The following is a 23,952-nucleotide window of genomic DNA, read 5'->3' as shown; positions in this document are numbered from 1 at the left end:
AAAAATTTTTAAAAAAGGGGGGCGCCAATTACTTGTTAATTAAATTATTTTATTTCACAAATATTTATTAAGCCCTTTCCTTCTTTATCAGGTATTTTATAGGTTCAAGGGAATACAGAGGTGGACATAATACAATAGAACTTAACAGGACTAGATAATACCCTTTAAGCAATATTAAGAAACATTATTATAGAATAACAGTCAAGCTTGTGGCAGTCATAAAATGAAAGCATGTTTGTTCTATTTTTAATCCTGTATTTTTAAGTGATATAGTCTAACGTTTTTAAATGCAGGAATTGTAAAACAATTTTAGATAAGTTCATGGAAGATGAATCCAGAAGTGATCATCAAGGCAAGTTAGGAAGTTAGTATTGGAGGAGGGATAAGAAAGTTATTTGGGATGATTACAAAATTAACTTGCCTTTCTCTAATGTGTCACCTGGATCTTCTGACACATATGGAACCCTGGGCCAAATGGGCCATGACGAAAATTGGAACACGTATAAGCTTTGGAGTTCGTGGTCCTTTGTGGGTTGTAGAATGGAGTATTTATCCTAAGGGTTTGTCCACCCTAAGCCATATCTCGTAAATGAAAAGTACAGCATGTGCATTTTCCATGCTGAAAAATAAACATCAACCTCATCTTTTGTAAATAGTAATGCAATATGCTTAGTGAGATTTACAGATGCATCCCTTTAGATAAACAGTGAGAATCCTTATTAATAATTAGACCTTATGCAAGCCCCGTGGCCTTGTATACTACACAGGAAAATTATTTGATGACCACCACTCCTTTCCAGGGCCTAGAACAGATTCTAGCACATAGTAGGAAATCAATTACAATTTGCGGGACAAGTCAGTGAATCAGATGGTATTTCAGAGATGCCGAATAAGGAAAGCAGTATTCGTTGTTCCTATTTTCGTTCTTTTCGCCGAGTGCACAATTGCTCCGAGGCAGCTCACGTAGATAGTCCGAGTTCAGTGCAGGAAACCAGGAAGGGGAGGGCCACGATTGACCTTGTGGCTTTGCCAACTGTCTCTTCTATTCTGGTTTTGTTTCCTTCATTTGGAGAAGCAGATGTGCCTGCCCGATAGGGCGGAAGCCTGGAAGCCCCAAGATCTGGAGTAACAACATCCTGGTCTCTCAAATTTCCTGGGTGATTCATTGGCCAGCCACAACTCCTAGATTCATCACTTCCAGAAACCCAACCCCATCAGTGCTTTTGTGAAATGGGCTTATATCAAGGGCAAGTAACAGTAATTGGCAAATTATAGACACCTATATCGTTCACACATATTACTTCGTGGGCTTAAAACCAGCTCATTTAAAACCTGAAATATTCCTTTCTTACAGCTGGTTCCACATGGAAGTACAGGTCAGTTTGTCCTGTGGTGAAAGATCTGTCACAAATGAAATTCACAGAAGGAGCCCAGACCCCTTTTCTTCCCATCTCTGAGGTAAAGACCTCTGTCTTCCTGTTCAAATGCCATGCGATCTTGCTGCTTCCTTGTGGTCCGCTCCAAATAGGATCATTTCGCTCTCCTCCAGCTTCAGCTTCTCTACGCCCCCCATTATCTCCTCATGTCAAAACTCCTCCGCAAGCAAACCCCTCCCGAAAGCCATCTCTTCTTTCTTTTACAGCTAAACCTCACATGAGGATAGTTTACACTCAAAGCTGATTCACATGTTCATCTCTGTTCATTCTGCCAGCACTCTCGAATCTCCTTTATTCAAGGTTATAGAAGACCTCGTCGGCGAATTCTGGAGGCCGAGTCCTTATTGCATTGAAATTCGCTGGCCTTTGAACCCAGCTCGGTTTCTCCTTGGCAACCTCTTTTCCTCCGTGTCCCACAGCTCCTTTCCTTCTCTTGATTTCCTCTCCCTCTTTTTTCAATTCCATGGCTTCAGCTGCCCCTTACGTTGTTTTAGGAGCTTTTGTGTTGCAGGGAATGGAGACATGCTCGATTATTTCAGATGGCACGGATTCATTATAAAGTTACACTCACTCTCTCCTCCAGTTTCTCTCCTCCCCACCCCTGACCCAGGTCTTACCTTCCGGCCTCAACGCCCCTCTTTTCTTGACCCATTTCTTCCCTCTACTCTCAAATGCCTTCTCTTGCCTTTCCTTCTCTTTTGCCTGTTGGTTTCTACTCTTTCTTTGACTATTCATAATTCCTTGGTATATACACTTTATTCTAGAACTTAAAACATTGCTATAATTTCCCTGTTTGCCTTCTGGCTGCTTTCAGTGCCTTCTGGAAGTAGGTGGAATATATATTTATGCACGTATATATGTATAAATGAATGGAGGAAAGAAGAAAATAAATGAATGCAGCTTTGAACCAGATCTAATTTCATCTTTGTGTCTTCAGTGGCTGCGCGTGATATAATGGTTTCCAGTTACCGAGCCCCTATTATATATCTGACATTATGTCATTTACATATATTTCTGAACTTCACACACTCCTAGAAAGTGATGGTATTTTCCCTTCCTTTGCATAGAAGGAATCTATGGCTCTCATAGACTAAATTACTTGGGCTAGATCCCAGTGCCGGAAATGGCGAAGCCAGGATTTTAAAACTGTTATGCTTTTAAGGAAATATTTGAATACCTGAGTAAATGAACATGCTGTATGGTTTTTTTTTACATTCATTTTTAAATAAAACAAACAGTAACCAAGGTATATTTTGGTAATAGTGATTAAAACAGTAATTGGTTGGTCTTTGGTGTCTCTAGAATTTTTAGCTTGTGATATGATACAGACCAAGAGGGAGAGAGATAACAGTCTTGAGACTTGGAAGGCCTATGGGATGGGTGGAATGAACTAGAAACATAATAAGAAATCCGGAGTGGCTTAAGGTGTTTCTCTGCACAGGCTCTGTCCTGCTCCGTACGTTGGCTTTACTCTCAGGTTAGGCACAGGATGGCCGCGTCAATTCCAAGCGTCACATCGCTCTCTGACAGGGACCGGAGAGAGAAGTACAGGCCATGTCTTCCTTTCTCCTTCTTAGCAGGGGCCTTGCCTAGAATCCTCTTGAGGCCTCATCGGCTGGAATTGGGTTGCATGCTGTGGCAATGACTGCTGGTTGCTGCCCCTTCCCCATGCCCGCCTTTCACTGTGTCCCGTACAGCTCGCTGTGGCCATGTGACCCATAAGGGCTTCCGGTTGGCTGAAGTACAGATGTGTTTCCCAGAGCTCAAGCAGCCCCGCTGGGCCGGAGACAGGGCAGCAAGATGACAGACAAGTAAGCTGGTGGGGGCCTCCTCCCCGATGCCATCGAGGCCATCGCGGCCATCGCAGTGCCCCAGGTTGCCTGACACCTGACTTCTTCCTCCAACAGGGGATTCTCCTTACATCGTATTTAAAGCCACCGTTATTTTTCTTTCTTGCTCTTTTTGTGCTTGTTATGCAACTGAACTTAATCTGATATCCGTTTCCCTTCTTAAAACAGTCCTGGCGAATGTAGTGGTGTTACCACAACTGACTAAAAATAATGAGGACCTATCACTGGAACCAGGGATGGGTCGGTTACCCTTCATCATGTGGGGGAGGGTTGCAGAGCTAAACAACGCCAGACCTCTGGAAGGAGGGGGGCAGGGGAAGTGACTGCTAGGTAGGCAACTAACAGGGGCTGCTAACAAAGTTGAGTAACTTTCCCAAGGTCACATGGCTAACTATCGGTAGAAGAGAAATTCCAACTTAGGTTGTCGAAAAGCAAGTTCAGTGGACCTACGTTTACTGGCTGAGTTTAGCTGACAGTTTGCCATTGGTATGCTGAAAGATACGAAAGGTTAGCAGTTACTTCTGCACTGGTGGGAACCAGATACATGTAGGGAATGTTCCGCTCACGTGGCAAACAGCAGGCAGAACAGACCACTTCAGTTACATACTCGGCCATGGGTAGTAATGGAAGGAAAATGTGCCTTGCTGATGTTGTTTGCCTGAGCCAACTGTTGAAATAGCGTGTGTTTCCCTAGCATGTGAACGGGGAGGCGGTGGGGTGGGGGTTGAGATGAGCTGGGATTATTTCAAGTGGTAGGAGGGAGCCATCCCACTTGTATGTTTGTGGGCTTTTCAAAGTTTGAGATAATTCGAAAAACAACCCGCACTGCACCGTGCACATGGGTTTTCTTGTCAACACCATCCTGCTGCTGACCCTGGAAGTTTCACTTCCCTTAACATACTGTGGCTCCATTTGGGGATGTGGCATAGCCCCTGGATTGGAAGGGTGGTGGCCTCATTAGCAATTTGTGGAACGCAGTAGCCATCTCAAAAAAGCAAAACCAGTAAGAACGAGACTGCCGCAAAGTCCTGTAACGCAACTTGATCTTATGTGGCTTCACCACTTTCTTCTTGTTTTAAGAGGGCCTTCAAAGTGAAGTATCAGAGGGAAATAGTGCCTTTGTTATTATGTACCCTTATCTAGAGTGATTTCTCTTAGGCGACCGAAAAGGTGGGAAAAACATTTTGTGTTTGCAGACAGCATTTGCATAAGATTCGAAGACAAATTTTATCTATGCGACTGACTAATAAATTGCTAATGGCCTTCGGTCCCGGTGGATTTTACAGAATGATTTCACTGATGCTGCAGGAGGCAGGAGAATGAAAGCAAATCTGAAGCCTGCAGGATCCCTGGAGAAGCATCTTCTTAGAACCTAAGTGAAGGGATATTTTTCTAAGTGTGAAGCAAGACAATATAAAGTCCGTGTTTAATAATGCTTATGTTAAGACAATTAGGAATTTTGAATACACTGGAACCTGGTGGTAGGAAGTTTGGTACCGACACGCATTTTGGGCTAGTCTTTTGTTATAGGTTATATATGATTTGGAGGGTATACTGACAATACTTATAGACAAGACTGATTATATTTAATGTTCCTGTAAGGGCCATTTACAGAACTAATTTGTCAATTGTAAGTAAGTTTCTCTTACCATCTAGTGAAATTTATTCTTCTGTTATTCTGAGTAATTATGTGTTCCGGAATATAAAAAAAAGAAGGTTGCATATAAAAAGTTAGTTTTTTCTGACATCACTAATTCAGGTTGTGCCAATTGTCTCACGGAAGATGAATGTGACACTACCCGATTTGGGGGTGAACGGCTGTTGGAGGACTTGACGTTGACATAAGGAAGAAATGACTTCTCATACCTAGTACCTGAACTGTTTGCTCTTTTAAGGAAATGCTATAGCAGATACTAATTTAAGACAGTATTACTACTCAATGGAGAATTTACCCCGTTCTGTTACGTACAAAAGTCTTCTAAATAAGATGAATTTATTTTTAAGAAGATAATTGCCTCCGATTTAATTTCGACTTGCTGTAGAACCTTACATTGAACTGTTCATAGACATGAATGGGTGACCTTTACGGTGAAGATTGAATGAAATATCCCAAACTGGTTTTTCTATTATAAAGCTGATGGAGGCAAATTATAGGAGGATTTACAGAAGAATTGAGATCACTCGTGGCTACCTGAGGAAAACAATTAGGCTACAGTTAAGAATAGAGTTATATGACCTAGGAATTCCATTCCTAAGTGTCTTCCTAAGAGAAACGAAAACCTGTATCCGTACAGAAACATGTACGTGAATGTTTATGGCAACATTATTTGTAATGGCCAAAAAGTGGAAACAATCAAAATGTCCATCAACTGACGTATAGGTAAGCAAATGCGACTCATGCATACAATAGAATACTATTCAGCCATAAAAAGGAGAACAAACTGAGGGCAGCTGGAGGGAGGTGGGTGGGGGATGGGCTAGGTGGGGGATGGGTATTAAGAAGGGCACTTGTGATGAGCTCTGGGTGTTGTATGGAAGTGATGAGTCCCTGAATTCTGCTGCTGGAACCAATATTGCACTGTATGTTAACTAACTAAAATATAAATTTAAAAAATTAAAGAAAAGAATGGTAAATGCTTCACTCTGGGTGAACCTTGAAAACATGATGCTAAGTAAAGAATCCAGACACTACAGGCCCATACTGTATGATTGCATTTGTATGAAATACCCAGGGTGGGAAAATACATAGAGACAGAAAGCAAAGTCATGGTTGCTGAGACTGGGGAAGAGCAGAGTGGGGAATGACTGTTATTGGATATGGATTTGGGGGGGGGCGGTGGTGATGAAAACATTTTACAGCTGATGCGATGGTTGCACAATTCTCTGAGTGTGCTAAAACCCACTGGACTGCAGACTTTAAAATGGTGAATTTTATGGTATGTGAGTGATATCTCAATTTTTTTAAGTGATAGCTCAGGCACAGTTTGAGAGAAAGCAGACCTGGTTGGTAATTCTGGCTCAGTCATAGCAGACGTGTATTAAGAAAATCACTAGGTCCCTAGCACACTGCTGGTCATGACTTATAAGATACCCAAGATGATCCCTGGGCTGTAAGTGACTTAACACAGAGCAGAGATGCTGTGCGTCGCTCAGGCGGATCTGTGCGGCCAGCTAGAGAGACCCCATATTTGAAAAGTGCTGCAACGCTGGGGGAAGAAAGGAGAAGAAAAATACTACAGCTGTTTGAATGCAATGGGTAGAATTAGGAGTCTGATCAACTGCCCAAAAAACATATCAGATTTGGAGACCAATAAAGGCATGAGCCAAATCATGAGAGTGTAGGATACAGATTTCTCTAACTCCACCCCTCATCTAACTTAAAAAGAGAAAGAATTTCCTACCAACTGAATGGGAGAAAAGCCAGGAATCCTGTGAATCAGAGCCCCTTGGATTTCATCCATCTGCATTGCTCTGGAAGTGATTAAGTCCAATGATGAACCAGTGTCTGTAAAGAATGACGCATTGTGTATGTGTCTGTCATTTTGATATTAATTAAAAAGGTATCTAGAAGAAAATGACTTCCCCGTTCAACGCAGTTTGGGGGTAGTTCCTAAAGCACAACAACATGGTAATTAAAATTCACAATGAAATGCTCAGAGACTGCACGAGCAAAAGCTGTGGCATTCTCAATTGACCCAAAGTATCATCTCCTGGCAATAAAAGGTGAAAACGAATTAGTGGGAGGCACAGGCTCAGTTAGTACTAAGTGTGTAACCAATGGCAACGAAGAGCTAAAGTAGATATTTGAAAATGTAGTCCCTCCAACAAGTATGCCCTACAGTATGTTCTAACCTTGCTCTAACTCTGTAGCACCATTTTCCTCCTTTCTGGGTCAAGGCAATGTGGATATTTTGTGTTATTTCATTATGCGATAAATTCTCAAGTTGCTTTGGTGTCATTTAACTGTACAGTGATTAAATGGACGTGACTGTTCTAGAAAGTTTGGTTAGTTATTAAAAGATACCTACATTAAAATGTCTTACAATATCGGGGTGCCTGGGTGGCGCAGTCGGTTAAGCGTCCGACTTCAGCCAGGTCACGATCTCGCGGTCCATGAGTTCGAGCCCCGCGTCAGGCTCTGGGCTGATGGCTCGGAGCCTGGAGCCTGTTTCCGATTCTGTGTCTCCCTCTCTCTCTGCCCCTCCCCCGTTCATGCTCTGTCTCTCTCTGTCCCCCCAAAAAAATAAATAAACGTTGAAAACAAAATTTAAAAAAAAGTCTTACAATATTATATCAAATAATTATATCAAATCATTATAGTGTTGAAGTGCAGTCTAACAAAATTCATTAATGTCCCATCAGACATAAGAAAAGTGTCTTTTTGAAAAGACAAGTGAAAAAATTAACAGCGATCAAAAGATTTAAGAAAAAAACCCCACGTTGACACACTACTATGCTATTTTGCCACAAAACAGCCCAAACCAGGTTTTTATCACCCTGATGTCAAAATACTTCCAGTTAGGTTAGGATCATATACCCCAGTAAAAGCAGTCAAGCAAATAGCCACTTGGCCTAACTAGACTTCCCACTGTTGATGAGTCATTCCTCATTCTTTAACCTGAATCCCCTGGAGAAAAAGTAGAAAGTTAACCAAGCAGCAAGTGGCTACGGAGCTCCTGCTGGAGGCCTAGTATCTAAGGTGTTGTGGGGGATGTGAGAGCACGCGAGGCATAATCTCATTCTTCAGAGGGCATGGATAGCCTATAGGGTGCTGGAAAACCTGTCTTCTACTCTATCATCTTCAGAGTAGGATCAGCCTTACGTGAAATTCTAAAAAAAAAGTTTGGTCCAGGGGCACCTGGGTGGCTCAGTCCATTGAGCATCGGACTCCTGATTTCGGCTCGGGTCATGATCCCAGTGGCATGGGATTGAGCTTGCATTGGGCTCTGTGCTGTGCGTGGGGCCTGCTTGAGATTCTCTCTCCCTATGCCCCTCTTCCCCACTCATGTTCTCTCTCTCTCTCTCGCTCTCTGTTTCTAAAATAAATGTTTAAAAAAAAGTTTGGTCCAGGCCTTTATTCATTAATTATCATGGACCTATTTATCAAGGAGGCTATGCCACCTGCTATACTCCTCAGCTACCCAGAGCCATCAGTAGACTTCTTATCTCCCATTTCTAAGTATCTCCTTCTCTCGTAACGAACCCCTGCATCTTGTTCATACCTCTCATCAAAACTGATGTGGGAGAATTGAATCACAGCAGTGGGACCTCAAAGATCATTTGTTTGGTCTTTCACCCAAAGCAAGAATCCTTTTCTCCACACTGGGGATGGGTGAGCCAATAGTTATCTGCATGAACCTCTGAGCGTTAAGAGTTCCCCTCACCCCTAAGTCACTTATCCTTGCGCCAACATTTTCTTTAGAAAGGATCTCCTTGGGAAAGGCCAGGCCTACTCCCTGTAATTCCCATTCAGTCATTTGACATCTTCTCTCTGGAAAGATAGGCCAGATCTACTACTGAATTCGACCGATAGCCAGTCAGCATTTCTTGTATCCCAACTCCAGACAGACTAAACAGCCTCAATTCCTTTAGTGGGCCTTAAAGTTTTATTAAATGACTTTCCAGAACCTTCCCCTCCCATCCACACTGCCTTATTCAGGGCTTGCTGGATGCATCAGTGTCTTTAGACTTCAGAACAGTTTGTTGGGGTGCCTGGGTGGCTCAGTCAGTTAAGCGTCCGACTTCGGCTCAGGTCATGATCTCACAGTCCGTGAGTTCGAGCCCTGCGTCGGGCTCAGTGCTGACAGCTCAGAGTCTGGAGCCTGTTTCGGATTCTGTGTCTCCCTCTCTCTCTGACCCTCCCCCGTTCATGCTCTGTCTCTCTCTGTCTCAAAAATAAACGTTAAAAAAATTTAAAAAAGAACAGTTTGCTGCTCCAGGAGTTCTCTGGTCTGAATGGAGCCCAGTGCATTATCACTTTTCTTGAGTTGGATCTTCAAGTTCTTTTCATGCAACTCAAGTTTCCTCTACCTGCTTTAGCATTTTTGTCAGACTTCCTTTGGGCCTAGTGGACAATTGAAGAGCTCTACCTCTTTTTCAAGTCGCTTCTCTCTCTCTGATTAATTTTTGTTATAATTTAAATACAAACTTCTCTATTGTGTTTGAATCTTTTTGCGTTAGTCTCATCCTAAACATTTGGATCTAGTTAAATTATTATACATAAATGGAACTATATTAAAAACCCTAATTCTCTCTTTTATTATCTTATCTATTTTTCCTAGCTTAGTGCCACCTGCGAATTTGATAAGCATGATCTATATTTTCATGTAAGTTTTTGATGAAGATGTTGAGCAAGATGGGGCCAAGTTTCTGCCATTGTAGTTTTGTCCTCTTTGGTAATTTCTTCTTCAGTTCACGTGAATGTACAAGCATTTCTGCTGCATTCTACTGGCTGGTCACAAATGTTCCAGAAAAATTTGCCCAGTACTTGACTGAAATTGATCATTTATGTAAGCCTTCTGGCTCCATGGTAATGGGAGAAAAGGTGATAGATGGTCTGTTGAGGTGAAATATATTGAGACTGATGAACTATTGGGACATCCTTCTATTTGAAAGAACTGTATATTACTGTGTTTACCTATGACTTTGCTCTATGATAGATCACATTCCCTTCCTAACTAAAATTCTATGGTTAGTAGTCCTTATTTCACCACAACAGATGCCGATGATGATAATAATGATGATCATGATCATGATCATGATGGTGGTGGTGGTGAACACCTCTCTCTCTATATATATATCTATAATTTATGTGTCTATATATCTGTCTTAAGGTGCCAGGCTCTGTCTTAAATGCTTTCCAATTATCATTTCACATGATCATGACAATAATCTTGTGGGATAGATATTGCACACTGACCCTGACTAGTTTGGACATTCACAACCATTAGGTGCTCTTTGGTAGATTGTGGAAGCCATTAAAGAAGTTCATGGTGGTAAGGCTTAACTAGTGCTCCATCGTATCCCTATCAGGTTTTACGAAAGACCGAATTCTCCCATACATTCAACCATTTATTAGCCATCAGGCACCAACAATCCAGCCTCTCTTGTTAACTTGGCACCAAAAACTAAAAAGTTAGATTCTCTGTCCTTTTCGGGTATTACAAGCATCTCTTTGCATGGAAAGTTTGCCTGATGCAGTCCTAAAAGATTGTCGGCTCTTTAGAAATCCCAGGCAGCGACTTGTCTAGAATATGACGGCACCCACTTTACGAGCACACCCTCTCCAGTGATGGGGTCAGAGAGAGTGATCAGAAAGTCCTGAGAGGAAGCAGCGCAATTAGGGAAGAAGGAATTGAAACAAGGAGGGATCTGGCAAAAATTCATTTGGGCCGCTTGCCACGTGTGCAAACGCCTTATCCTAAACTGGGTTTGATCAGCTACCAAGAAATAGGTGTGGCCCATGGGACAACTTAGCCCAGATTAACATATCTGCCATCCTTTTTTTGGCGGGGGGGCGGTATACTCTAGCTTTATTGCTGACCAAGACAGATTGCTTCTGGTCAAACAAGTATAGCCTAACAGATACATCAGCACTAAAGACTTCGAAGCACTGGTCAGGATTGGCAAAGTCCCTGAAAGGAAGGAGTTTAGTTCTTGGGGTGACTTGAAATTCAAACTTCTTAAAATAGCTGTTTTTATTTTAAAATGCTTTTGCCTGGGAGAGAGTACCGTGTGGAGTCAACACCTTCTTCTGTTTTCCACCGCACCATGCAGGTTAACCTAACTTGGATGGAGAAATTATTTTTTGCCTTCTTTCCAAATGCCTGTCAGAGAATACTTTCTTCTGGGGCTTACCTCTGTGTATTGATCAGACTGAACAGTCCAAGGAGCTGTGGCTACCCCAGGAGTGGATTTTTGTTGCAACTTCTGCAATAGCACAAAGGATGATGCTTTTAACAACGAATACAGATGTGCGTCCTTGCAACTTTCAGGTTGGAAACATGCCAGTGAGGCAGTAGTTTCTAAGCTACCCCAGATGGAGGTGGTGCTGAGTGTGCTTGAACTTGATAACACACTTTGAAGACATTTTGAAAGGTCAGTTAACATCCAAACTGTATGAAAAAGCAGTATGTCTATCTACACATGTACACAGTGTATATACACCAATCTAGATGAACATGATATGGATACATAGTATAAAATTAGCGACTGGTTGATATTTATGTATATTATATAACAACTAAAAGATCGTCCTCAGGCATTTATTATAAGAAATAAACCCAAATCTGCTCTTACTTCATTTCAGATTCCCCATGGGTGCTAGGATATTTTATCCTTGTGGATGATGAAGTAAGAAAGATGTAACACTAAAGCTGACGTGTCATTAATGACCCTGTACTGGAGATCATTCAGGTGTGCTGGAATCTCTTCCGGTCCTCTCCCTGGAGGACAGGTCACTGTACTGAGCTTGGCCTTTGTCTCTGCCCCTGCCCTTTGGTGAAAAAATTGATCAACTGACTTAAGAAGGTATCAGATTTGGGAAACCCTCTGCTCTTTCATGTACCGCTCTGGTCTCCAGTGGTCCCTGTGCTGAAGGCGTATTGAATGTACCTGCTTCTGCGTTGCCATTGCTTCACTTGGGCTGGTAAACAGTGTGCATTTTTAAGGCTCCTAGGCAGTGAATATTTTTCATCTCCTCGCAGATTACATCTCTTTTGTTGCAATGGTAGTTCTGTATGTGCGTGTAGAAACTATTCGGGTCTGTAATTCATCAGCTTTTACCAATTCTCTTTGCCATTGATGAGGACAGTAACTTTTGCACGTATAAGTTTCACTAATCCAAGAGGACTGTTATGTAATAGAGAGTCTCTCGGTTTGAGAGTCTCTCGATTTGAATATGATGTCACTTAGGTCCCAGCTCTAATCTTGATTACAACTCTTTCACTTTCTGTCCCATGGCTGGGCATCTCCATGTTTTGGCTGGTTGTCCTACAGTTGTATTTTTGGCCTGGGGAGGGCCAGTTAAGAATGTAGATGAACAAGTACAAATCAATCCCCAGAGCAAGAGAACAACAGTTAAAGGACACAGTTAAAGCCTGGATCATGGTTCATCTTTTCCCCAAGAAAAGACAAGACACTTCTGCATAGATGAAAACATATTTGCATAGAACATTGTATGGTGGGGCGTGTGTGTGTGTGTGCGCACGTGCATGTGTGTGATGCGTCTAAAGTGTCCTAGGGGCATCTGGGTGGCTCCGTCGGTTGAACATCTGGCGCAGGTCATGATCTCATGGTTTGTGGGTTCGAACTCCACATCGCGCTCCACACTGACAGCACAGAGCCTGCTTGGGATTCTGTCCTCCTCTCTCTCTGCCCCTCCCCTGCTCAGGCACATGTGCATGCTCACTCTCTCTCTCTCTCTCTCTCTCTCTCTCTCTCTCTCTCTCAAAAATAAATACATAAACTTAGAAGAAATGTATAAAGTGTCCTAATGAGTGTGTACATGTGTAGGTGAGTCAGGGGAGATGTAGGTCTGTCACTACATTAATGATGACAGTATTAGTTATTAGTTACCATTAGTTACCATGGTCGTGTGCTGAGTGTTGTACCTGCCATATGTTTATCTGTGCGACGGTTTATTATAACAATCACCCAAGCATTTCCAGAATGGAAAGGTGAGGATTGATCTGTCAATGTCTAAGGGTCTCCCAACGTGTGGTCCACAACCGTGTTTGTCAGTGAGTTGTTTGGGCCTCGGCAGGAATTTTCCCACAGAAAGGATGTTCTAACTGGCAGGCTCCCAGGACCGCCCACAAATTCATTTAACCATAACAGAGCTGATGAACACTGTCAGGGCTGGAGTTGGCTTCCAAGTGGGAAGTCAGCCTAGTATTAATAGCACAGTTCCAGCTGCACTGTGGGCCCAGCGGACTTCTGATGGACCCGCCTGGGAACCAAGGCACTCTTGGTTTCACTTATGGGAAATGGATTCCTTGGTGAGCATGGCGGGAAGGGACTACTGTGGAGGCACGAGAATCATGGCTTCCCACTTCTCCCACCTGCTCTAACACTACCAACACCGGTGTCCAACAGGAAGAGACCAAGGGGAATCCTTCTCCCACCTTCAGACCTGGGGAGAGCCCGCCCTAGTCCTGGTCCGACTCGCTTGGGCTGGCTGTTCCCACGTACAGGATATTTGTAAGTTGGGTGTTTCTAGGTCACCTGTATTTCATTATGTGACATAGGTATCGATTTTAACATGGTAGCTGTTTATCCAGGCAACGTTAATTTAGAATTTAAGGATGTATTTTTACTGGAAAAACTTTTATTCGTTTTGACTAACTTCAGCCCCCAGTATGATCTTATGCTTCTTTAGTGGGTTAAAAGTCATTATTTTTCTGCAATTTGAAGGGTGTGCGTGGTTGCAGTAAAACATCCCATTTTCTGGCTATAGGAGGAAACAGGAGAAATGTGTGTGAGACTGGAATATGACTCAAAGGTGTGTGAACTGAATATGACCGAGACAAACCTTGAGGAATTAAAAATCGTGGTTGTACTCAAGGGAGCTCTTTTTCACTAGTGTATTTGGAAATATTTCAGGCCGTTGTTTTTCTTCAAAGGTATTCGAATTAGAAGATTTTCCTCCCCTTGGAGCTCTTTGAATATATAAATTTTAAAATGGATTTTTAAAGACTAAATGGCAACCGGTAACTTATTTTCTGTTAATCCCAAGTAAATATTTCTGTGCCGTATCCAAGGTGTCTTCTGGGTGCATAGGACCCAAAGGGAAACTAATGTGTTTGGTAACTTGATTTTCTTCCTTTTTTTCATTATTCACAGATTGTCAGATTCATCCTGTTTGGGCAGTATAAATGTGAGAACTTGTAAACGAATAACAATTTTAAAGCATAAATTAACTGAAATGTGTAGGCAAACTTGGCAGGTTCTTAGGAGGTCTCTTGATATATCTGAACCACACTTCTTTATTCTGGGATTCCACGATTGTGGGACACAATCATAAATGCAAAAGGAAGGGGGCGCCTGGGTGGCTCAGTCGGTTAAGTGTCTGTCTGACTCTTGGTTTTGGCTCAGGTCACGATCTCACGGTTCGTGGTTTTGGGTCACGATCTCATGGTTCGTGGTTTCGAGCTCCCCACCAGGCTCTGCGCTGACAGTGAGGAGCCTGCTTGGGATTCTCTCTCCCTCTCTCTCTGGCTCTCCCTCTCTCTCAAAATAAATAAACTTAAGAAAAATAAGTGCAAAAGGAAGATTTTAGCACAAAAATTACATACATCTTGAAAATATTGGGCCTCTTCAGGACCCCCCCAACCCCCCGCCAAACATTGAAAAACTCTCGGGAGTTTGAACTGCTGAGACACGGAACAGAACTCTTCTTCCAGAAGACTTGTTGAGGAAAAATTACATTTTAGGGTTACGAGTATAGAAGTATAACACAAACAATTCACAATACTTAACAATCCTCTGTAGATAAGTCTAGATTATCTCTACCATATCTCTTTACTTCATCCAGCCCCATAAGTACATATTTGGGGAAGTAAAAGTGGGTGCACAGGATTTTCAGAGTGGCAGATCTATTTGGAATCATTCTAACCTAATCGCTCATCTTGTAGGAAGGGGAAGTGGAGACCAAGGGGTTCAGTGACTGGGGCAAGGCTCCTGCTAGTGAGGGCGGAGCTGGGCGGGTGATGGGAGGTAATGCTGGGGAAGTTATTGGCTGTTGAAAGTTGTCTCCTGAGTTTACTGACACCTCTTCACTTCACCTTCACAACAGCCTTGCAAGGCACTGGGCCATATTCCAGTTTTAGCAAGGAGAAAACTGAAACATGGGGGATTCTCTAACTGCTCAAAGTCAATAGGCAGTAAAAGGCAGAGAAAGAATTCGAATGCACAGCTCCTGCTTCCCAAGGTCTTGTGTCCCCATTGTGTCCTAGTTCCTAGGCCTCCGTATAGCCTAAAATACAGGCAGCATCCATTCTATATACATGTTTATGTATATCAAGAGCATCTGTATTTGAGCAACCACTCTGGTTACTGAATTTGATGGGTAGTAGTCTGGGATATTTGGTCTCCTTACCTTACTTTTTCTGACAAAAAGGATTATCCTTCTCCTACTGGATTTAATAATATTCCAAAATTTGTCTTCAATTACCGCTTCATTTTCTTGCTTGGAAAATGTATACTTTGAAATGTCTAACTCCTCTCTATTTAGATCTAAAGAAGAATGTACTTTTTTTCTCTCATTCGGTGATTCGTTCACTGCTCATAATATGAGCATCCTAGGCTTTGGAGGTACAGCTCTGAATAAAATAGGCACACATCCGTGTCCCGGGTGATACTTTCATTCTGCGGTGTCAGGGGATAGCCAGCAAAGAGCAGAAAATAAAGTAAGTGAGATGAGGTCACTGTCCTAGAAACAAAAAATAAAGAAATAAGGTACAATATCAGGGAATGGAGACACCAGAAAGATGAGGTGAATTCACTCACAGAGAGAGTGAATTTGGGAAGTATTTGTTATCACATTATTGGTTCAGTGAAAAATGCTAGTGTCTGTTGTGGTTTTTTTTTTCCAGAGAATTCCTTTCCAAAACCATGATACTCCAATCCCCACCAGTGGTCTCTGTCACCATCCTCGTGATACATCTTTCCGTCCCCCCCCCCTTGTGGCAATCGTTGTTATCTCTGTAGTACAAAAAAACAGGAATAAAATGAATTGCCCACAAATCTAAGGGCGCTGTGAATAGGGAGCAGGACAAGCATAGTGCCTGCTCTACTTTTCTCAAGCATCTAATTCATATTTACAGGGTAGGAGACTAAGTCTCAAAAATGTTGAAGTGACACGCCCAGAATTGAGTGGTGCTCATTATTTCATTTATCTAGCGAGTTCTGGATTGAGTTCTTACAGTGGGCCAGGCTACTGAGATGGACCCAGGAGATTCGACAGGACTCACAGGAGATGGTCTCTGGCCTAGAGGCACATAAAGGGACCTCTGACCCCTCCCCGGTGCTTTTTCTCCTATACCATGATGGAGAACTTCTCTGTTTTCCAGGGTCTTAGACGAATGAGAATGGCGTTCCCATTTATCTTTAGATTTCCCACTCTGCACTTCAAGTAGACAATAGCCTCATCAGTCCTGAAGGCAGCGGCCAATGGGACACCACTGAGTAGCGATAGCTTCCTCATAATTATATGGAAACATTTTCTTTCTTTCACTATGAAGACAAACTTGATGTTTATGAATCTCTCCCTTGAAGAGAAAGGTCCCCAGGTGCTAATCCGTGGAGTGTGCCTACCAGCCATTCTGTCATTTCTCATAGTTCTCCGGGTCCACGGGGATCTCCGAGAGGATTGCAGCTCAGTGAGTGTGTGGTTATTCCATTACCTAGGGGTGGGGCTCACATTTCCATACGTGGCAGTGGCCGGCTGGTACCCCAAATGCTTGGATGGAGTGGAGTGGAGGCAATTGCTCTCTTGGCCATTGGGTATGCTAGCAAGGGTCGTTTCCCCATCTTTTCCCCATAACAGGAATGCCATGGGCATTTCAGTTCCTGTTCTGTATTCTCGTCTTCACCTGCTTGATTAGAATGATACTGCTGTGGATAATAAAGACTTTGAATCTATATCAGCTTCCTAAGGAAACACGAACTCCGATCGAACTACAGTGGACGCTCCACCGAAGTTCAAAGGAAATAGGATTCTGGTTGCCTTGGCAACCATAGCTCGACACTCTCTTTGTTTTATTACTTACTGTTTTCCTATTTTGTGATCAGTTTGAGGAGAAACAAAGGAAATAGTATCAGTAGGGTCTCATTTTCAATTTATGAGGCTGCTGGGAATGGTACAGCTTTATGTAGCTACAAAAGTACCTTCTTTTCTTCAAATTTCTCCAAGCACTGGAAAGTCCAGGCATGTGAAATGAAGTAAAAATAGGCTATTACTTATGTTGAAACATAAATGTCATCTTTACTCTCTATAAAGGTAATTATTTGTAAAGGACTAAAAGAAATCATTTTTATATTTCTCTCTAGCATACAGCTATGTCTTCTATATTTCTTTAAAAAGGGAAGGATTCTTGGTCAATAAATTTCCATAGGTACTTTTACATGTAATGCAGTTGTTCGACTACAAATAGCTGTACAATTAAAATAGTTTTACTCTAGGAAAGGGCCAGTTTGAGAGACTGTCACACAGTAACAGTTTAACATGTTAAATTATAGATCGTCAATACATCCTCTGTCAGGTTTCCTTTGTAGGCTACCTCAATTATTTATGTATTTTTTTATTTATTTTTCATTTATCCATTTTTGAGAGACAGACAAAGCATGAGTGGGGGAGGGACAGAGAGAGGAGGAGACACAGAATCCGAAGCAGGCTCCAGGCTCTGAGCTGTCAGCACAGAGCCTGACACGGGGCTCGAACCCACGAACCACGAGATCATGACCTGAGCCAGTCGGACGCTTAACCGACTGAGCCACCCAGGCGCCCCTACCTCAATTTTTTTAAAAGACAAAAAGTGGTAATTAATATTTCAATATTATAATTGGCTTATTGGTGTTAAAAGAAAATATAGAATACATGTATATTATCATTTGACTGCAATACAAAAAGTCATTAAAATTTTTTATTTTGTTGAATCACTTATGATTAAGCTTCTATGGGAAGATTTTATATGTTAATACTCTAGGACAGGAGTTCAGAAAGTTTTTTTTTGTAAAGAGCCAGATGGTAAATATTTGAGACTTTTGGCAGGGGGACCGTATGGGTTTTGTTGTAACTACTGACCTCTGATATTATAGCTGAAAGCATCCAGAGATGATATGTAAAGGAACAGACCAGGCTGTGTTAAATTATTACTGTATTTACAGAAACAGCAGACTGAATTTGGCCCGCAGGTTGTAGTTTGCCAAATCCCCCACCAGGAGAAAAATTATTCTCCTTACTTATCTGATTACAACCCACACGTGAGTCTAGTGCTTTAAGCAAATTGGTACCTTTATTTTTTTAAATTTTTTTTAATGTTCATTTTTGAGAGAGAAAGAGAGAGAGAGAGGGCATGAGTGGAGGCGGGGCAGAGAGAGAGGGAGACACAGAATCCGAAGCAGGCTGCAGGCTCCGAGCTGTCAGCACAGAGCCCGACACGGGGCTCGAGCCCACGAACCGTGAATTCATGACCTGAGCCGAAGTCGGACGCTTAACCCACTGAGCCACCCAAGCACCCCTACAAATTGGTACTTTTACAAGATGGGCCTACAGGGCTGTCCTCGTACTCCCTTTTGTGTAAAATGTCACAGTTGCTACCACATTGGTTTCTAAAGATGGAGAGAAGTACAGGAGGGGAGAAGTTTGCCTTGTTTAAAAGCTGGTAGAACGTTTGACGAAAATAAACGAGTAAGATCTCCTTACACACTGGGCAAGCTCAACACTGGTCTTGAATGTCAAAGGCCTAGTGTCCCCTCCCTGCAAAATGCCAGCAATGTACACAGAGCCAGGCACTGTGAGGTGGGACCCCTATGCCTCCAGCTGGCCTCTCCTTCCCTATGTTATCTTTATTTCTCCTCCAGAGAATTCTCTGGTGCTTTGTCCAAACTGACTTTAACATACTCTTAGTTTCAATCAAATATCTCAAACACTGAGAAGTATAAAAACTAAAAAAACATCTGTATATTTGTTGTTCAGATTTGATAACCATTAACATTTGGTATTGCTTGCTTTGGGTATTTTGATCTTTTTTTTTTTTTTTCCAAAAAAGAAATAATACATGTGGACACAGTTGAAGCCGATACCACATTTCTAATGTATATGATTCGTCTACATGCTAACACTTTTCAAAGGGGCAACTTATTTTCAGATGAATTTGAATCCTCTCTTACTTATTAAAATGAGTTATCGAGAGCCAAGAGGATAGAAATATTAGTGATTCTCTTTTAGATGTGCACATTATTGTTGGTGCATGGTGGGACTAGTTTGATCTGATCTGATATGGTTCTCTGTCCATCCAGAACTAAATGGCACTCCTGGTTTACTCTCAAGACAGACTTTGCAGATTCCCCACACCTCTTGCCTATTGTAAATGAGGTGTGCGTTCAAGAGACAGTAAAGATACATCATCCCCGTTCATAATAGAAGACTGGATACAGCTTTCCATTTCAATGGCCACTTTTTCAAGCGCATTATTTTTCTCTGCTGCCCTTAACACACTTAGTGCTTTGAGGAACAAGTGCTTTTACAAATATTCTCCCTTCGATCCTTGGGACATCCTATGTGAGGGTTAAAACAGATAGTATTGCATCCATCTCCCAGGGAAAGAAATTAAGGCACGGTGATGTCAGTACAGTGTTTGTAGGTCTCAGCTGCACCTCAGCAGCACCTAGTGAGCTTTGAAAAAGTACCTAGAGATTCCTGAGCCCTACCCAGAGATCTGATACAACCAGGCCGGGATGCACCGTGGCATCAGTATTTTTAATGGATTCCACTGTGCAGCCAAAGTGGAGAGTTCCCAGTGGACCAGTAGAACAGGTCCAAATCATTTAACCCTACGGTTCTCAACTGGGGACTACTTACCCCTCCCCGGGGACATTTGATAATGGGACATTTGTGATTGCCACAGCTTTGGGGGGCGGGGCGACTGGCATCTAGTGGATAGAGAGCAGGGCTACTGCTAAAACATCCTGCAGCCTGCCTCCAACAGAGTACTATCTGGCCCTGAATGCCAATAGCCCTGAGGCTGAGAAACCCCCCATTTAACCTGTACGTGCTGGACTAAAGTGTCTCTGACTCTAAGCCATTGCTCTCTCTTCAGACCCAAGCTGCTAGGTCATTCAAATTAGTCGTCTTCCCATTACTGCTACCAATAGCTTATATTTTAAGTAGGTTGTTCTTGGAAGCTAAAATGTTTATGATGACTTTAGTTTCTCAGGAACTGGGTGATCTTGTGTGAGAACTACACCAGGATCCGCAGAAATCCTACTTTTGTTAGAATACCAAAAGTAACACAAAACTGACCAATAAAAACCCCTCACAGCATCCAAAAGAAGAGAAGAGCTATTTCCCAATTTAAGTGTATGTATGTTTGATCCTAAATAAGAAATGTGTATTGAAGGAGTGATTATCAGACTTGAGCATGGGGTCAATCCCCGGGGCGGGGGGGTGGGGGGTAGGTGTGTGAAAACAGACTCCCGGACCCCCACTCCCTGGAGTGTCTGATTCTGTAGATCGGGGGTGGGTTTCAAGCACTTGAATTTCTTTTTTTTTTTTTTTTAACTTTTTAAAATGTTTCTATTTATTTTTGAGAGAGAGAGGGAGGGAGGGCATGAGCAGGGGAGGGGCAGAGAGAGAGGGAGACACAGAATCGGAAGCAGGCTCCAGGCTCTGAGCTGTCAGCACAGAGCCTGACGCGGGGCTCGAACTCACCAGCTGTGAGATCACAACCTGAGCCAAAGTTGGATGCTTAACTGACTGAGCCACCTGGGCACCCCCCCACACTTCTTTTTTTTTTTAAGGTTTTATTTTATTTATTTTTTTTTAAATTTTTTTTCAACGTTTATTTATTTTTGGGACAGAGAGAGACAGAGCATGAATGGGGGAGGGGCAGAGAGAGAGGGAGACACAGAATCGGAAACAGGCTCCAGGCTCCGAGCCATCAGCCCAGAGCCTGACACGGGCTCGAACTCCCGGACCGCGAGATCGTGACCTGGCTGAAGTCGGACGCTTAACCGACTGCGCCAGCCAGGCGCCCCAAGGTTTTATTTTTTTATTTGTGGGGGGAAGGGCTGAGAGAGAGGGAGAGAGAATCCCAAGCAGGCTCCACACTGTCAGCGCAGAGCCCTATGCTGGGCTCTATGCCATGAACTGAGATAGTGATCTGAGCCGAAATCACAAGTTGGATGCTCAACCAACTGAGCCCCCCAGGCGCCCCTGCTCCCACTTCTAAGATCAACAGGAGCTGGCTACAGTGAACTTCGTGCAAAGAATGTGCATAATGTTACGAACACGCAACTCTCCACCTGATCAGAAATGAAAAGATGCCAGTTCGGTGAGACATTTCCCAATGCATCTGGCTAATGAGAGCATGTTTCCGAAGGTACCTGATACACCTCCTTCAAGTTATAAGTAGATGCTTAGATGAAAACAAAAATGACCTGAACCAATTTTTTCCTTCACTTCGGATTCCTTGACATATGATCGTGGAAGGGTGGATAGATAGCTAAAATTTCAGCCAAATGTATTGCCCATCTATAAAATAACACACCTAAAATAATTAGAATATTAGCATGGGTGGCCAAATAATTTTAAAGTGTGGAATTAGAAACCTATTTTGCGTGTTTCAGGAACAAGTCAGTTATTTTCCAGTCCATTGGCCAGTGACACTTTACAGACAGCAGGGATTGAGATGGTGTGTTTTGTGACTTTCTTAAACTAGCCTAAAGTCAGATACTATAGCATATTTTGTAGCTGAAAAATCTAAACCCCAAAGTGGCAGAATTCAAGAGTACCTGTGCCTTATTTTCTACAGCAAGAGCTCAAGGCAACTATAATATCCTCTTATCTTTGCCTCTTACATATTTTCTGAATCCCTTGATAGTGGGGATTTTTTTTTTATTTCTTTCTAGAACCTGGCACATTTCCTAGTGCATAGCGAGTGATAATTACATGTTCGTTGCATTTACTTAAATGGGTATACAAGAAGTCTGTGCATTTCTGTATTTCATGAATGTCAAATAATACATTTTAGTTCCATTTAAATTTAGGATCCTCACAAAGAGAATCCAGTCCATACTGTCCAAAATGCAAACTTTTCATTGTGAGCAAAGGATTAGGAAAAATAAAGGGAAACTATGGGAGAATTTTCCAAGAAGTAAGCACTCCTTTGCCCTGGTATTGATGATATATATGACAGTCAGCAGTGATAAGACTTCCAAAGGATAACTAGATAACCCTGTATTGTAAAATATAGCATATATGCATATACATGCAATATAGCATATAGCATAATGTTATAGCATAACATTAAAACTACTGAGAGAACACATAAAATCTAAGGATTGAAAAAAAACCCATACCTATTAGCATCATACTGCTGTTGTGTGTTTAAGAGCAAATTGGGAGGTTGCTATGGCATTGACTCATGCGTGCATAGCAACAGAACGAGCTCAGTGATTCAGCTCGATAAAAGAGGAAATTAGCTCACCATTTCCCTTTCCCCAAATCAGAGTCAGATATCCAAATATTTCATTTTGAAATGGTATATCCATCAACATGTTCTAATGGATAAAATTCAATAGTGGGGGTTGGGGGAATGGTCACAACATAAAAAACGTATGCCATGTGCTTATTTTAGAGTGTACAGTTCATGCCTAAAGAATCTATTAATATTGTGAATTCGATAGAATGCAGTTTCTCAGTGGCATATGTTGGGTGAATATACAATGATGAGTAATAATTTGGCAAAAGGCAACAATTTATCAGCCTATATAACTTCATTCTAATGAAAGCTGATCGTGATAATATTTTGAGAAAGAAACGTTGTCCACCTGTGAAACTATAATTCTCTGTGTGCAACAGCCCTCCGGGGAAGGGATAGATTTTGCCAGCATAATATGTGAAGTTTAGTCATTATCAACTGCACAAAGCAGAGGTCAGCTGTGGGTGTATATGTGGGAGGCACCATTATGAAATCAGTCCACAGCCTCTGCACCGCAGGGGTGAGCCAATACAAACAGAGCCAAGTGTCTTAAATGCTGACATTTTATCACATGATTATTTTAAATATTATTTTACCACTGTCTTTGCTCGTATTGTTTATCCTCCACATCTTTATTTTGTTTCCTTTCTTTGCACTGATAAATGAGAAATGAGGAAGTATGGTTTGAGTCAGTACTTAACCATGGACACGGGAAGTTAACTGACCCCCCCACCCCCGCCTCCCAAAAGAGCTCCAAACTGGTGAAGCTTGGATTCTTAGGTTTGCTCCGAGTTGACTTGGGTTTTGGAAACATCATAATTTTAATCATTTATTTTCCGATTTACATACAGTAAACTTCTTCTTTTGGGGAGTACAGTTCTATGAGTTTTGATAAATACATAAATTTGTATAACCACCACCACAACCAGGATACAGAAGAGTTCTGTCACCCCCACCCCCCTGCAAATTCCTTCATGCTACCTCTTTATCATCACCCCTTCCCTTACCCCCCGGGTCCTGGCAGCCACTTATCTGTTGAGGCCATTCTATTTTGACCGGTTTTCTCTTCTTCATTCATGCAACAACCATTTATTGAGAGAACGATGTTCTGGACTTTGAGGTGCTAGGGATGAAATGGCAGACAAGACTGACATGGAGCTTTTCCTGCAGACACAAGATGGTAAACGATAGGAAATCTGTAACTCCCAGTTGTGCTAAGGGCTGTGTAGAAAACAGATTTCTGCTATAACAGATATCAGAACACGGAATCTCATTTTAGGTAGAGTGTTAGAGAATGTTGCTCTGAGAAGGTGGCATTTAATCTGGGGACCGAAAGAGAAGAAGAAGCCAGCTGTGTGAAATGGGCAGGGGGTGAAGGCACATGGGACAGTCATTCCAGGCAGAAGAGACAGCTAGGCCTAGCTCAAGTGTGTATACTTTATTGCAGCAGGAAGCCACTGGCTT

General features: G+C 42.3%; 1 protein-coding gene across 4 annotated transcripts in view; it reads left to right on the top strand.

Moving 5' to 3' along the window:
• Positions 1-23,952, top strand: part of ARHGAP6 (Rho GTPase activating protein 6) — a 448,084-nt gene that overhangs the window by 270,630 nt on the left and 153,502 nt on the right. Inside the window, exon 1 of one of the 4 annotated variants that reach the window (XM_053202059.1) lies at positions 12,510-13,284. The exons of 2 other annotated variants lie outside the window; for them this stretch is intronic. In XM_053202059.1, the coding sequence (XP_053058034.1) occupies positions 13,129-13,284 (156 nt within the window). In that variant the 5' untranslated portion in view covers positions 12,510-13,128. One more of the 4 variants, XM_027054480.2, reaches the window with a different exon arrangement.

This window comes from Acinonyx jubatus, chromosome X (assembly GCF_027475565.1).
Source record: "Acinonyx jubatus isolate Ajub_Pintada_27869175 chromosome X, VMU_Ajub_asm_v1.0, whole genome shotgun sequence".
NCBI classification, from domain to species: Eukaryota; Metazoa; Chordata; class Mammalia; order Carnivora; family Felidae; genus Acinonyx; species Acinonyx jubatus.
The sequence above is the reverse complement of the archived record's forward strand: the minus strand, read 5'-3'. Positions and strand labels throughout refer to the sequence as shown.